This window comes from Bos taurus, chromosome 11, assembly GCF_002263795.3.
Source record: "Bos taurus isolate L1 Dominette 01449 registration number 42190680 breed Hereford chromosome 11, ARS-UCD2.0, whole genome shotgun sequence".
NCBI lineage: Eukaryota > Metazoa > Chordata > Mammalia > Artiodactyla > Bovidae > Bos > Bos taurus.
In genome coordinates this window covers 13,717,279-13,730,413 of record NC_037338.1, presented here as the reverse complement: position 1 = coordinate 13,730,413, position 13,135 = coordinate 13,717,279, and the positions used below count along the sequence as shown (strand labels likewise).

General features: G+C 41.6%; 1 protein-coding gene across 2 annotated transcripts in view; it reads right to left on the bottom strand.

Annotated features, from left to right (window-relative positions):
• The window catches only part of ADD2 (adducin 2), a 125,718-nt gene that overhangs the window by 18,895 nt on the left and 93,688 nt on the right, over positions 1 to 13,135 (bottom strand). For both annotated transcript variants that reach the window (XM_005212528.5, NM_001099009.1), the window contains 4 exon segments: positions 11,465 to 11,641; positions 2,768 to 3,025; positions 1,745 to 1,864; positions 608 to 697 (listed from right to left, as the gene is read on the bottom strand). In XM_005212528.5, coding sequence (XP_005212585.1) covers positions 608 to 697; positions 1,745 to 1,864; positions 2,768 to 3,025; positions 11,465 to 11,641 — 645 coding nt within the window.

Here is a 13,135-nt window from a genome sequence, read left to right as displayed (position 1 = left end):
AAGCCAGAACTCTGACCTTTACCCCTTTCACTAAGCACTACACAAACACTGTTCTATCTCAAGCATGGAAACAACTTTGTATTTTCTAACTCCATGTGGGTTTTGTAGGCAACTCACTGGCCCTCCCCCTCCCGCAGAGCACCCGTCCTTATATACACGTCTGCCCTCTGAGAGCACGTGGGCATCCTCTCAGAGGTATGGCCTGATGATGCCATATTCAAGCACAGAGGACAGAACCATTTGGAGCAGGCAGCTGTAGAGCCGCTGAGAGCGGCCAGCCACGCTCCTGCGAGCCCACCCTGCGGAGCACCGGCAGAGGGCAGACGGGAGTTCCACAGAGGAACCAGGGAAGCCGTATCACTCAGGCGGGTGGGCGGATTGGGCTGCTCCCCCACCCCTCTCCCGGCCTTCCTGGGGCCCACAGCGGGCGATAAGACACTGTCCTCAGTCCTCACAGCATCCATTTTGCAGCAAAAGCACCAGCGCCCAAGAGCACAGGGAAAGGTGGGCATATGTGAGCTCAGGGGTCCTGCCGCCCAGCCCCAGGCACTGCAGACCCAGAAGGCAAACTCGTTCCCCCTGCAGGCGGGGGCAGCATCTCCTGTACCGGGCTTCGGCTCTTCTCTGCGATGACGCTTGCCAGCAGCTGGGACTGGGGCCCTGCCGACTTCACATCCTGTCGGTTTTGTTCTCGAATCTGTGTGGAAAGGGAGGGGAGAGTGAGCTAGCAGTCCAGAAGCAGGGCGTACTTAATAGGCCGCCCAGTGTGGTGTGAACATAACACAGTAACACATCACGTCCACTCTGAGACAGTCTCCATGGCTGTTCCAGGGAATGAGTAGTTGATGTAAAACACCAGATTCTCATGAACTCTAAGAAGGTCATTGTAAGAGATGAAGAGGCATGGTAGATCCTTGAGGGGGATTCTCAATTTTCAATATTCCTATAAAATCCCTGAGGAATTGGTTTAAACTACAGATTTCTGGGGGAGGGGGACACCTCATATATGTTAAATCTCAAACCCGTGGGAGGAGGGTTGGGGGTAAGCCAGAAATCTGCATTTCAGAGGCGCACACATTGAAACACTGCTCTGAGAGCATGCCTAACCTACTGGAGGTGGTTCTGTTACAATTTAGGTATTTAAAGTAACATGAAGAAAATAAGTGAGGGAACTGTAAAGCCAAGGTAGAGAAATAAATATAAAGGATTTTGCAATTTTGAAAATGAGCCAAAGGGAAACAGCATAAAATTTGTAAAAATTCAATTTGGGGGCCTCTTAGACACATCTACTGTCTGAAGCTAGCAGCCCTCTCTTAGATGTTTACACACGATGAAAAAACCACAGCACTTAGCACTGTGCCTGGAACATGGCCAATAAATGATACCTTCTTTCCCATGTGGGCTTCTCTGGTGGCTCAGATGGTAAAGAATCTGCCTGCAATGCAGGAGACCTGGGTTCAATCCCTGGGTCAGGAAGATCCCTTGGAGAAGGGAATGGCAATCCACTCCAGGATTCTTACCTGGAGAATTCCATGAATAGAGGAAGCTGGTGGGCCAGAGTCCATGGGGTCACAAAGAATTGGACATGACCTGAGCGACTAATGCTTTCTTTTCTTCTTTCCCATAAGAGGCACCTGGGGAAAGTTGTGCACATCCTGCGGACACCCCCCCCTTACACCCTTGCGGACGCCCCCTCCTTACACCCTTGCGGGAGAAGAGTGGGAGGCAGTTAGCTACACCTCACCTTGTTGCGCATGTCCAGCACTTCTTGGGGGTCAGTATAGAGAGGCACAAATTGGTTTGGGTTTTCGATCCGTATGGGCATGCCACTGCTGGATTTCTCCACCTCGTCAGCCTTCATCCACTGAACACACACAAGCCCCAGTGAGTAAGACAAAGGCACACAGCTCACCGTCCACCCCAGTGGTCCACCCCAGGAGAGCTGAGCTGACCAGCCTGCATGGAAGGTCAGCAAGCCTAGACAAACACATTCCCTACTCTTGGGGCACTTGGATGTCTGTCTCCCAGAGCAGAGATGGGCAGCAGATGACCCAGCAACCAAACTAAGGCCCCTGATCAACAGCCATAAATAACACTTAAGAGGAGGGACGGAGCCTCAGTGACCAGTTTCGACAGACAGCCGGCCACTCGCGTTTTAAGAGGACTTGTGGATAGTTTCAATTTTTAATGAAGAGCTATTCTATTTGGCTGCCAGCTACTTATAAAGTAAATAGTGAAAATCAAATTAAGGGTCAGAGGTGTTTGTGTGAGGGAGAGAGAGGGAAAGAGCATAAACTTTGTAAAAATTCAACCTCTGGGCAGGTCTCTTCAACACATTAATGCCTAAAGCAAGTCCACAGAAAAGGGTATAATGGGAGAGGACAATGTAATAGAAGCAAGTACCCACCTCCCTCCTGGTTTTGCATCAGATGGTCAGTTCAAATGTTGGATACCCATCCCCCAAACTTCCAGGAAGCCCCTTCTGGATGTGGGAGCAAAACGCTTTCATGCAGCTGAGAGTGACCTGTTGAGCCACGCTCTGGACCCAGAAACTCAGCACAGAGGTACAAGAAACAGGCGATCTGCTCTGTGGGCATGAGCAGCTGCTCCCAGACTCCCAGTAGGAAGCCCTAAGGGGAGACAGGACTAGCTCAGGCCTGGGGGAGGTCTGCTCTGTTCCTCTTTTAAAGTGGTTTAGCCTGCACAGAGGCCGGGCACTCTCCTCTGACCCCAGTCTCCCCAGGGGAGCCCCTTCTGCCCTCCTTACTGTGGTCTTGGGCCGAGGGCTGCCCATGCTCCTCTGGACCTCGTCGGCCACGTTGACCCGCAGGTAGGTGTTGGGCGTGTTGAGCCAGCGGGTCTTCTCCTTCTGCTGCTTCTGGGCGTACTGCCGCAGGGCAGGCACCGGGGCGCCGTCCTCCTCAAACACGAAGGCAGTGACCGTGGCTGGAATCTCCACCTCACTTTTGTGTTTGGTTTTCTCTTGAACGAAGGGATAGCGGTAGGTGTAGCCTGTTCTGTAACCCTGAAAAGAACAAAAATAGAACAACTTAAGGTAGGGAAAATGGTCAATAACATGCCAGCTGGCCAGCCCACACACTTCACCCCCTTCCATCTAAAGGACTCAGTTTAACCCAAAGTCTCCATAATAAAATACAACCCAGGCCTTGCCACACCTCTGGAAGAAAGTGAAATTGTTAGTTGCTTGGTCGTGTCTGACTCTGTGTGACCCCCATGGACTGCAGCCCACCAGGTTCCTCAGTCCACAGGATTCTGCAGGCAAGAATACTGGAGTGGGTTGCTATTTCTTTCTGCAGGGGATCTTCCCCACCCAGGGACTGAACCCAGGTCTCCCGCATTACAGGCAGATTCTCTACTTGTTCCCTGTCGTGGTCCCCCAACTCTTCCTTTCCTTCACTCCAGCAAGCCCTTTGATCAGGGGTGAGAAAGTCACCAAAATCTTGTGGACCAGACAGAGCTCCAGCTTTGGGTCTGGCCCAGTAGTTGTCAACACACTGGATCACAAAGGAGCTTTGAAAATATGGCTATCCGGGCTCACCCCAGCGTTGCCCATTTCACTGGACACTGGTACAATCTGGGCTACAGGACTTCAAAAAGCTTCCCAGCTGATTCGAGCAGTAGCCCTCCCTTCCTCAACTCTGAAGTTTCTTGACTATTTCTCTCTTGGGAACCCTGAATTTGACTCGAGAACATCCCTATCTCCTAAGAAGGACCATATATCCCTCAAAGGTGGGCTGGAGTTACTTAGAATGTTACTTAGAATGAACATTCAGGAATCTCAGCAGCTGCTGGGATAATTCTCAGCTCTACCAGTCATCTTTCTTTAAGTTAAAGTGGCATTAACAATTATGTGGATTACAAAAAAATACATAGCCATGTAGAAAAATTAAGCAATATAAAAAAAACATAAGGAAAATATGGGTTTTATGCAAAATCTCATCCTGAGAGACAACCACTAAAAATCCTTTCAGTCATCTCTTTAAGCATACATATACATATGCACATATGTAAATATACAGACTATATAATTAATATAATATATATATAATATATAAAACACTATATAAATGGGGCTGTACCATATAAGTGAAGTGAAATCGCTCAGTCGTGTCTGACTCTTTGCAACCCCATGGACTGTAGCCTACCAGGTTCCACCATCCATGGGATTTTCTGGCAAGAATACTGGAGTGGGTTGCCATTTCCTTCTCCAGGAGATCTTCCTGACCCAGGGATTGAACCCAGATCTCCCACATGGTAGGCATTGTAGGCAGACGCTTTACTGTCTGAGCCACCAGGGAAGATCCATATAAGCAGTCTTCTAAAATACCGATATAATTGACATGTAACATTACATTAGTTTCAGATCTACAACACAGTGATTCGATATTTGTATGTATTCTATGCATAACTGAATCACTTTGCTATACACCTGAAACTAACACAGCATTGTAAATCAACTGTGTCCCGTTTTAGTCGTTAAATTGTGTCCAGGTCTTTTGTGACCCCATGGACTCCTGCCAGGCTCCTTTGTCCATGGGATTTCCTAGGCAAGAATATGGGAATGGCTACTATACTTCAGTTAAAAAGAAATTGTATGTATTGCGAAATGATCACCATGAATCTAGTTGACATCTGGCACCTTACATAGTTATAATAGTTTTTCTCGTGATGAGAACTTTTAAGATCTACTTACTCTTTTAGCAACTTTCAAATATATAACACAGTATTAATAACTACAGTCACCATGCTGTACATTACACCCCCAGGATTACTTATTTTATATATGGAAGCTTTTACCTTTGATCCTTTACCCATTTCTCTCTGCCCCACACATGGAAGCTACCAATCTGTTCCCTGCATCTACGAGTTTGAACTTTCTGGTTTTGGTTTTTTTTTTTTCAATTCCATATAGAAATGAGATCATACAGTATTTGTCTTTCTCTGTATGACTCATTTCATTTAGCATAATCCCCTCAAGTTCCATCCACATTGTTTCAAATGGTTAGAGTTCTTTCTTTTCATAGCTAAATAATGTTCTACCATATATATATATATATGCACCACTTTTTCTTTATCCATTCTTCCATCAGTGGATACTTAGGTTGCTTCCATATCTTGGCAATTGTAAGTATTACTACATAATCAGCTTTAAAAGTTGCTTCTCTAGTTCATCAATTCGTCTTGGAGATTTCTTCATGTTACTGAACATAAATACACAGCGACCTTAAACAACTGCATAATATGCCAGTGAATGTACATATCACAATTTTTCTAACCAACACTGGAAGACACTTTTGTTAATTTCAAAATATTATAAACAACCCTGAAATGAGCAATTTTACACATTTTTCTTTAGGCAGTTAACATAAATGCCTAGTAATGAAAACGACTGAGTCAAAGGGTGCACAGTTTTTACATATTTATTTTAAAGGTTTTTATATATTCATCATGTCCATCTTCCCAGGACACTGAGCCAGTTTGCACTTCTGCCAATTGTGCTGGAGTTCCCAGTTCTCATCTCCTTTCCCCACCATGAATATTGTTGAGGTTTTTAAAAAATTCATTGGCAGTCAGACAGGTTAAAAGTAAAACCTTCTACTTTTGTTTTGTTCTTTTTTAGATTACTAGTAAGATTGGATATTTAATTACATTTAATGGCCTCGAATATCTTCCCTTGTAAACTGTGTCCTTAGTTCATTTTCCTATTGTGATGTTTATCTTTTCATATTGATTTATTCCTTTTACAGTAAAGATATCGATCTTTTGACTGTCACAGATGTTGCAAATATTTTCCCCATACTGTCTTTAGTTTTGTTTATGGCGGGTGAGGTAGTTTTTTAAAAATGTAAAATTTGAATTTTAATGTAATCATAACTGTCAATATTTGTCATCATGATTTCAGACTTTCCTGCCATGCTTGACAAGGTCTTTCCCAACATAGAAGCATCAAGGATATTAATCTATGTTTTTAAATCTCTATATTAATTTCCTTTTCATGTATAAATTTTTGGCAAAGGAGGGATCTATCTTGTTGAAAGGAAAAAGCAGCAAGCCACCCTAGGTTCATTTCCCACAGGGCTAGGAGTCTATCTTTCCCCACAGATTTATAAGATGGCTGTTTCTCCTGTTAAATTTTCATGTATTTGGGGTCTATTTCTGGACTCTTTAAGCTGTAGCTCTGATTGGCCTGTCCCTTCTGGACTAATGCCCCTCCCTTCAGTGACTAAAGCCTTATCACACTTTACCATGTGGTGGTAATCACTATAGGATTTTCCAAGTCATTCTGAATTTCAACTGAAAGAACATTTTGCTAAGTCCTTATATCTTGCTCCACTTTTGAGGAAATTACATTGAGTTTATTGATTAACTTGCAAGCCTCTTTACCCTACTGAAGCTTTTAACCAAGAATAAATTATAGCTCTTCACTGATTTAAGGTTTTCTCTGATGTCTATTGGTAAAATTTTACAGCTGTCTTTAAAGGGCGTCTGCTTAAAACTTTATGATGTTGTTGCATTTACAAATAGGATTATTTCCTCTCATATTTTCACATACATTATTATATGTTAAAATACAAAAAAGCTACTAATTTTTACACATATTTTCATAATTGACCACTTTAAGTGCACTTATTTTTTTTTAATTGGAGGATAATTGCTTTACAATGCTGTGTTGGTTTTTACCGTACAGCAACATGAATCTATAAGTGTATATATATATGTCCCCTACCTCCTGAACCTCCCTCCTAGCCCCCACCCCATCCCACCCCACTAGGCTGTCCCAGAGCATGGGGTTGAGCTCCCTGTGTTATACGGCAGTTTCCCATTAGCTATCTATTTCACATGCGGTACAGTATATGCTTCAGTGCACTCACTCAATTCGTCCCACTCTTCTTCCCCTACTGTGTCCATAAGTCTATTCTCTGTGTCTCTATTTCTGTCCTGCAAATAGGTACATCAGTGCCATTTTTCTAGATTCCATATGTATGCATTAATATATGATATTTTCTGACTTACTGACTGACTTTCTGACTTACTTTCCTTTATATAACAGGCTCTAGGTTCATTCACCTCACTAGAACTGACTCAAATTTGTTCCTTTTTACAGCTGAGTAATATTCCCTTGTGTGTATGTACAGGGCTTTACCGGCGGAGCTAGTGGTAAAGAACCCGCTTGCCAATACAGAGATGCGGGTTGGATCCCTGGGTCGGGAAGATCCCCTGGAGGAGGACACGGCAACCCACTCCAGTATTCTTGCTTATATCTTGCTTATACTCTTGTTTATATCTGTTGATGGACATCTAGGCTGCTTTCATGTCCTAGCTGTTGTAAACAGTGCTGCAATGAACATTGGGGTACATCTGTCTTTTTCAATTATGATTTTCTCAGGGTATATGCCCAGTAGTGGGATTGCCGGGTCATATGGTAGTTTTATTCCTAGTTTTTTTTTTTAAGAAATCTCCGTACTGTTCTCCATAGTGGCCATATCAATTTACATTCCCATCAACTGTGCAAGAATGTCTCCTTTTCTCCACGTCCTCTCCAGCATTTATTATTTGTAGATTTTTTGGTGATGGCTATTCTGACTGGTGTGAGGTGATTCCTCATTGTAGTTTTTATTTGCATTTCTCTACTAATGAGCTATTTTGAGCAATTTTTCATGTTTTATTGGCCATTCACATGTCTTCTTTAGAGGAATGTCTTTTTAGGTCTTCTGCCCATCTTTTGATTGTTTTTTGTTTGTTTTTCTAATATTGAGCTGAATGAGCTGCTTGTATATTTTGGAGGTTAATCCTTTATCAGTTGCTTCATTTGCAATTATTTTCTCCCATTCTAAAGGTTGTCTTTTCATCTTGTTTTTGGTTTCTTTTGCTGTGCAAAAGCTTTTAATTTTAATTAGGTCTCATTTGTTTGTTTTCATCTTTATTTCCATTACTTTAGGAGGTGGGCCATAGAGGATCTTGCTTGCAATTTATGTCCAAAAATGTTCTGCCTATGTTTTTTACTCTAAGAGTTTTATAGTTTCTGGTCTTACATTCAGGTCTTTAATCCATTTTGAGTTTATTTGTATTATGGTGTTAGGACAAGTTCTAATTTCATTCTTTCACATGGAGCTGTCAGTTTTCCTAGCACCAGTTATTGAAGAGACTATCTTTTCTCCATTGCATATTTTTGCCTCCTTTGTCAAAAATAAAGTACCCACAGGTGCGTGGATTTCTGGGCTTTCTATCTTGCTCCATTAGTCTATATTTCTGTTTTGTGCCAGTACCATACTGTCTTGATGACTATAGCTTTGTAGTATAGTCTGAAGTCAGGAAGGTTGATTCCTCCAGCTCCATTTTTCTTTCTCAAGATTGCTTTAGCTATTCGGGGTCTTTTGTGTTTCCATACAAATTGTGAAATTTTCTGTTCCAGTTCTTTGAAAAATGCCATGGAAATTTGATAGGAATTGCACTGAATCTGTAGATGGCTTTGGATAGTATAGTCATTTTCACAATATTGAATCTTCTAATCCAAGAACATAATATATCTCTCTATCTGTTTGTGTTATCTTTGATTTCTTTCATGAGTGTCTTATAGTTTTTGGTATACAGGTCTTTTGTCTCCTTAGGTAGGTTTATTCTTAGGTGTTTTATTCTCTCTCTTTCTCTTTTTGTTTTTGCAATGGTGAATGTGATTGATTCCTTAATTTTTCTTTCTGATTTTTCATTGTTCACATGTAGGAATGCAAGGTACTTCTGTGTATTGATTTTCTACCCTGTGACTCTAGTAAATTCATTGATTAGCTGTAGTAGCTTTCTGATAGTATCTTATAGGGTTTTCTATGTATAGTATCATGCCATCTACAAACAGTGAGTTTTACTTCTTCTTTTCCAATCTGGATTCTTTTTATTTCTTTATCTTCTCTGATTGCCATGGCTAGGACTTCCAAAACTATGCTGAATAAAAGTGATGAGAGTGGGCATCCTTGTCTTGTTCCTGATGTTAGAGAAAATGCTTTCCGTTTTCCACCATTGAAAATAATATTTGCTGTGGGTCTATCATAAATGGCCCTTGTTAAGTTGAAGCAGGTTCCTTCCATGCCCATGTTCTGAAGAGTTTTTGTCATAAGTGGATGCTGAATTATGTTGAAAGCTTTTTCTGTATCCATTGAGATTATCAAATGATTTTTATCTTTAAATTTATTAATGTGGTGTATCACATTGATGGATTGGTGTACACTGAAGAATCCTTGCATCCCTGGGATAAAGTTGATTTGATCATGGTATAGGATCCTTTCAATGTGTTGTTGGATTCTGTTTGCTAGAATTTTGTTGAGGATTTTTGCATCTATGTAATTTTCTTTTTTAGTAATTTTCTTTTTGTGTGTGAAGTCTGATTTTGGTATCAGGGTGATGGTGGTTTCACAGAATGAGTTTGGAAGTGTTCCTTCCTCTGCCATTTCTTGGAAAAGTTTGAAAAGGCTAGACATTAGCTCTTCTCTAAATATTTGATAGAATTAACCTGTGAAGCCATCTGGCCCTGGGCTTTTGTTTTTTGGGAGATTTTTTAACACCATTTCTACTACAGTGCTTGTAATTTATCTGTTCATAATTTCTATTTCTTCCTGTTCAGTCTTGGATGGTTTAACTTTTCTAAGAATTTGTCCATTTCTTCCAGGTTGTCCATTTTATTGGCATATATTGCTCATAGTAGGTCTCTTATTATCCTTTGTATTTCTGCATTGTCTGTTGTAACCTCTCCTTTTTCATTTCTAATTTTGTTGATTTGAGTCTTGTCCCTCTTTTTTCTTGATATGCACTCATTATTTCTAATTTTTCTCAGTTGATTCTTTTGAACCTTAGAGGTAGGTAGATGTACTGACTATAAAGAAGAGTAATTTTGTTTTCTATACAACATGTACACCTCTTATTTTTAGATCTCACTGCCTTAAATTGATTTCCAGTATTATTCTTGAACAACATTAAATAATAGTGCTGAGAACAGAATCATTGTTTAGTTTCAAAATTTAATGGAAATTCTTCTAGTGTTTCACCACAATACTGGTGTTCGTTTTGACAAAAAAAAAAAAAGGTAATTTTAATCATATTAAATAAATGACTTCTTATCCTACTTAACACCTATTATTTTTATAAATTGAGATTACATTTTTATCAAATACCTTTTGATCTCAAAGTGATCCATAGGTTTTTATCCTTTGACTCATTGATATCATGAAATATATTTAGATTTATAATATTAAACCATCCTTCAACACAAGGAATGAACCCTCACTTGGTTATCATGTATTATTATTCTAATATTATGCCAGATACTATTTACTAGTTTTCATGCAGCATTTTTCATCAGCTCAAAGTGAGATTTGTCTGAATGTCTTATAATTGTTATGGCTTGGTTTCCTTCTCTCACTCTTCTCTGCCACATTTAAACAGCATAGGAATAGTCTGTTTCTTAAAAGTTTGAGGGAATTTCTGCATGAAACCATTTGGTCCTGGTGCTTTATTCAGCCACAGATTACTCAACACACAAATGTTAATAGGAGTTGTATTTTCATTGTGGATTGTACCTTTTAGTACTATAAAGTTACCATAAAGTTACCCTCAGCCCTGTAATAAACTGGTGATGATTTGGAGGAACTGGAAGCAAAACGGAAAGGATTAATTATTGCAAATGACCCAGACACAATAACGAAAGGGTCCAAATTAATAGCAGTGAGGAGGAGGGGAAATAATACAGGAATGCTACAAAAATAGGGCTCATCTTCACTCTTCTGAGCAATCTGGGAAGTCATAGCCTCTTCTTGCAGTTAGTTCCTCACTGTGTATGCTTTTCGCTTATTCTTGAATTGTTTCCTGTTTATGTCATATGTCATCAATTAAACTGTTAGTTCCAGAAGGAAGGGTGTCTTATAATGCTTTTGGATCCTTTAAAGCCCAGTCTAGTCATATATCAGTTAATTTTTTACCTGATTGTTTGCTTGATTCATCACAATAGGAATAGTGTTGTAATGCTGTTTATCGGGAATAGGGAAATCAAAGCTATTATGTTTTCTGCATTAAAATCATGAGATTAGAAGGAAACACAGAGCTAACTGCAAAAGAGGAGTAAACCAAGCCACAATATGAGAGAGGCTCTGTGGTCCTGCTTTTTGCTGGATTACCACCTCACACGCCAACCAGTAGTTTCCTACCCCTTCTCCAAAGGGCACCCAGCAGGTGCAGCATCCACAGCCCTTGGAAAGGGAGTGGCAAAGGCCATCGTTTGAGAAGATTCAAGTACTATTAGTGTGACCACAAACTCTTAGTCAAGTTGCCAGTCAAAGGGCTTTAACAACTGAATTGTGATGCTGGCAGTTCTCGTATCTACTGAGTGCTTCATACTGACTGGTTTTGGGGGGCTAACCCACAAAGGACTGGTCTGGAAGGACAATGGCAGGAGACTCACCAGATTGTCCAGCATCCTCATGAGGGCCTCGAACTCGTGCTCCCCCAGCCGGCTCTTCCGCATGGGCCCGAAGGTACCCCCTGCCCACTGCACAGAGCCCACCTCATGAGGCCGCTGCTTCTCCTGTTCCAGCAGGATGAGGTTCTCCACACCCCCCGCGCTGGACAGAGCAGACACCTGTGGCAACGAGCAGAAAGCCGTCAGCTCACACACGTGCGTGTGTGTGTACACCCACAGCCCTGTACACATTCTGTGCTCCTGTGCGTAATAGAGAATGGGGATCAGGGAAGGTTAGAAACAGAAATCTCCGGAAAACTGAGTTGTATTTGGCTTTTTCCTCCTAGAGGAAAGCTGCTCCAAACCTGTAGGGCATGTGCCCATTCCCAAGGAAAAAGGTATTAGTATTTCTGTCCCAATGTCAGTTTTTAGGGAGACATAACAAGTGTTAGGAGAAAGCAATGGCACCCCACTCCAGTACTCTTGCCTGGAAAATCCCATGGACAGAGGAGCCTGGTGGGCTGTAGTCCATGAGGTCGCTAAGAGTCGGACACGACTGAGCGACTTCACTTTCACTTTTCACTTTCATGCATTGAAGAAGGAAATGGCAACCCACTCCAGTGTTCTTGCCTGGAGAATCCTAGGGACGGGGGAGCCTGGTGGGCTGCCGTCTATGGGGTCGCACAGAGTCAGACACTGCCGGGAGCCGGCGAGAGACATTCCACTCGTGACAAAGGTCATGAGGAAGGAGGCTCGGCATACGCAAAGGCGGGATCGAGCCTCAGGAGTCCCCCCGGATATTCTCGAGCATCTACCCCAAAAAAACCAGAGTCTGCCTACTTTATTGCTTTGTGCTCTCACCACTGACTTTACTGGGGGCTGTCCCCCATCACCATCTCACTCTCTCTGTCAAAGAGTTAACTTACAGCTCCAATTAATAAAGTTCCTGGGCAATTAGGAGTGTTTAAATCCAAACCCCTCAGATGGCTCTCTAACTCGCCTGACAAGTTTACCCGGACTCCTACAGCTATGCATACGATTGTTTACAGTCTCCCAGCCTCGAGAGGCATGGGAAGCTTAAGATATTCAAATAGCTGAGAGCCTCTCAGAGAGTTAAAAACTGTCAGAATAAACTAGTAAAGGATTTCATTGATGAACCAATGCTTGTTGCCAAGTTTTCACATCCCCTGAATTGTATCCTTGAATATGTATTAATTAATAGTTGGTATGTAGAAAAAATAAGTAGTGGCCTTGGTGTTAGTAACTTTAGACCCTTAAGGTAATAAATTCTTTCCTTTGTTGTAAACCCATTACACATCCGCCCTATAGGAATGCAATTTTATCTTCGGAAGATGGCGCCAAACCTTAAAATAATTACTCTTAGAGAAAATAAGTCTTTGTTGATAAGTCCTTGTCAAGAGTCATAAAATGTTAATAGGCCTTCTGGCCAGAAGACGATGTAAATCACCTAAACCATTTGTATACGATAAATTTGCAGGAAAGAAACCCTGGTTTTTGATAAGGGTCAAAGACTGCTGACTTTGCATCCCCTATTATCCTCTAGGTGTAACTTAGGGTATATAAGCCCCTATTAAAAATAAAGCTACGGGCCTTGCTCACCAGAGCTTGGTCTCCCCATGTCATTCTTTTCACATTTTGGCTGAAGTCTCCATC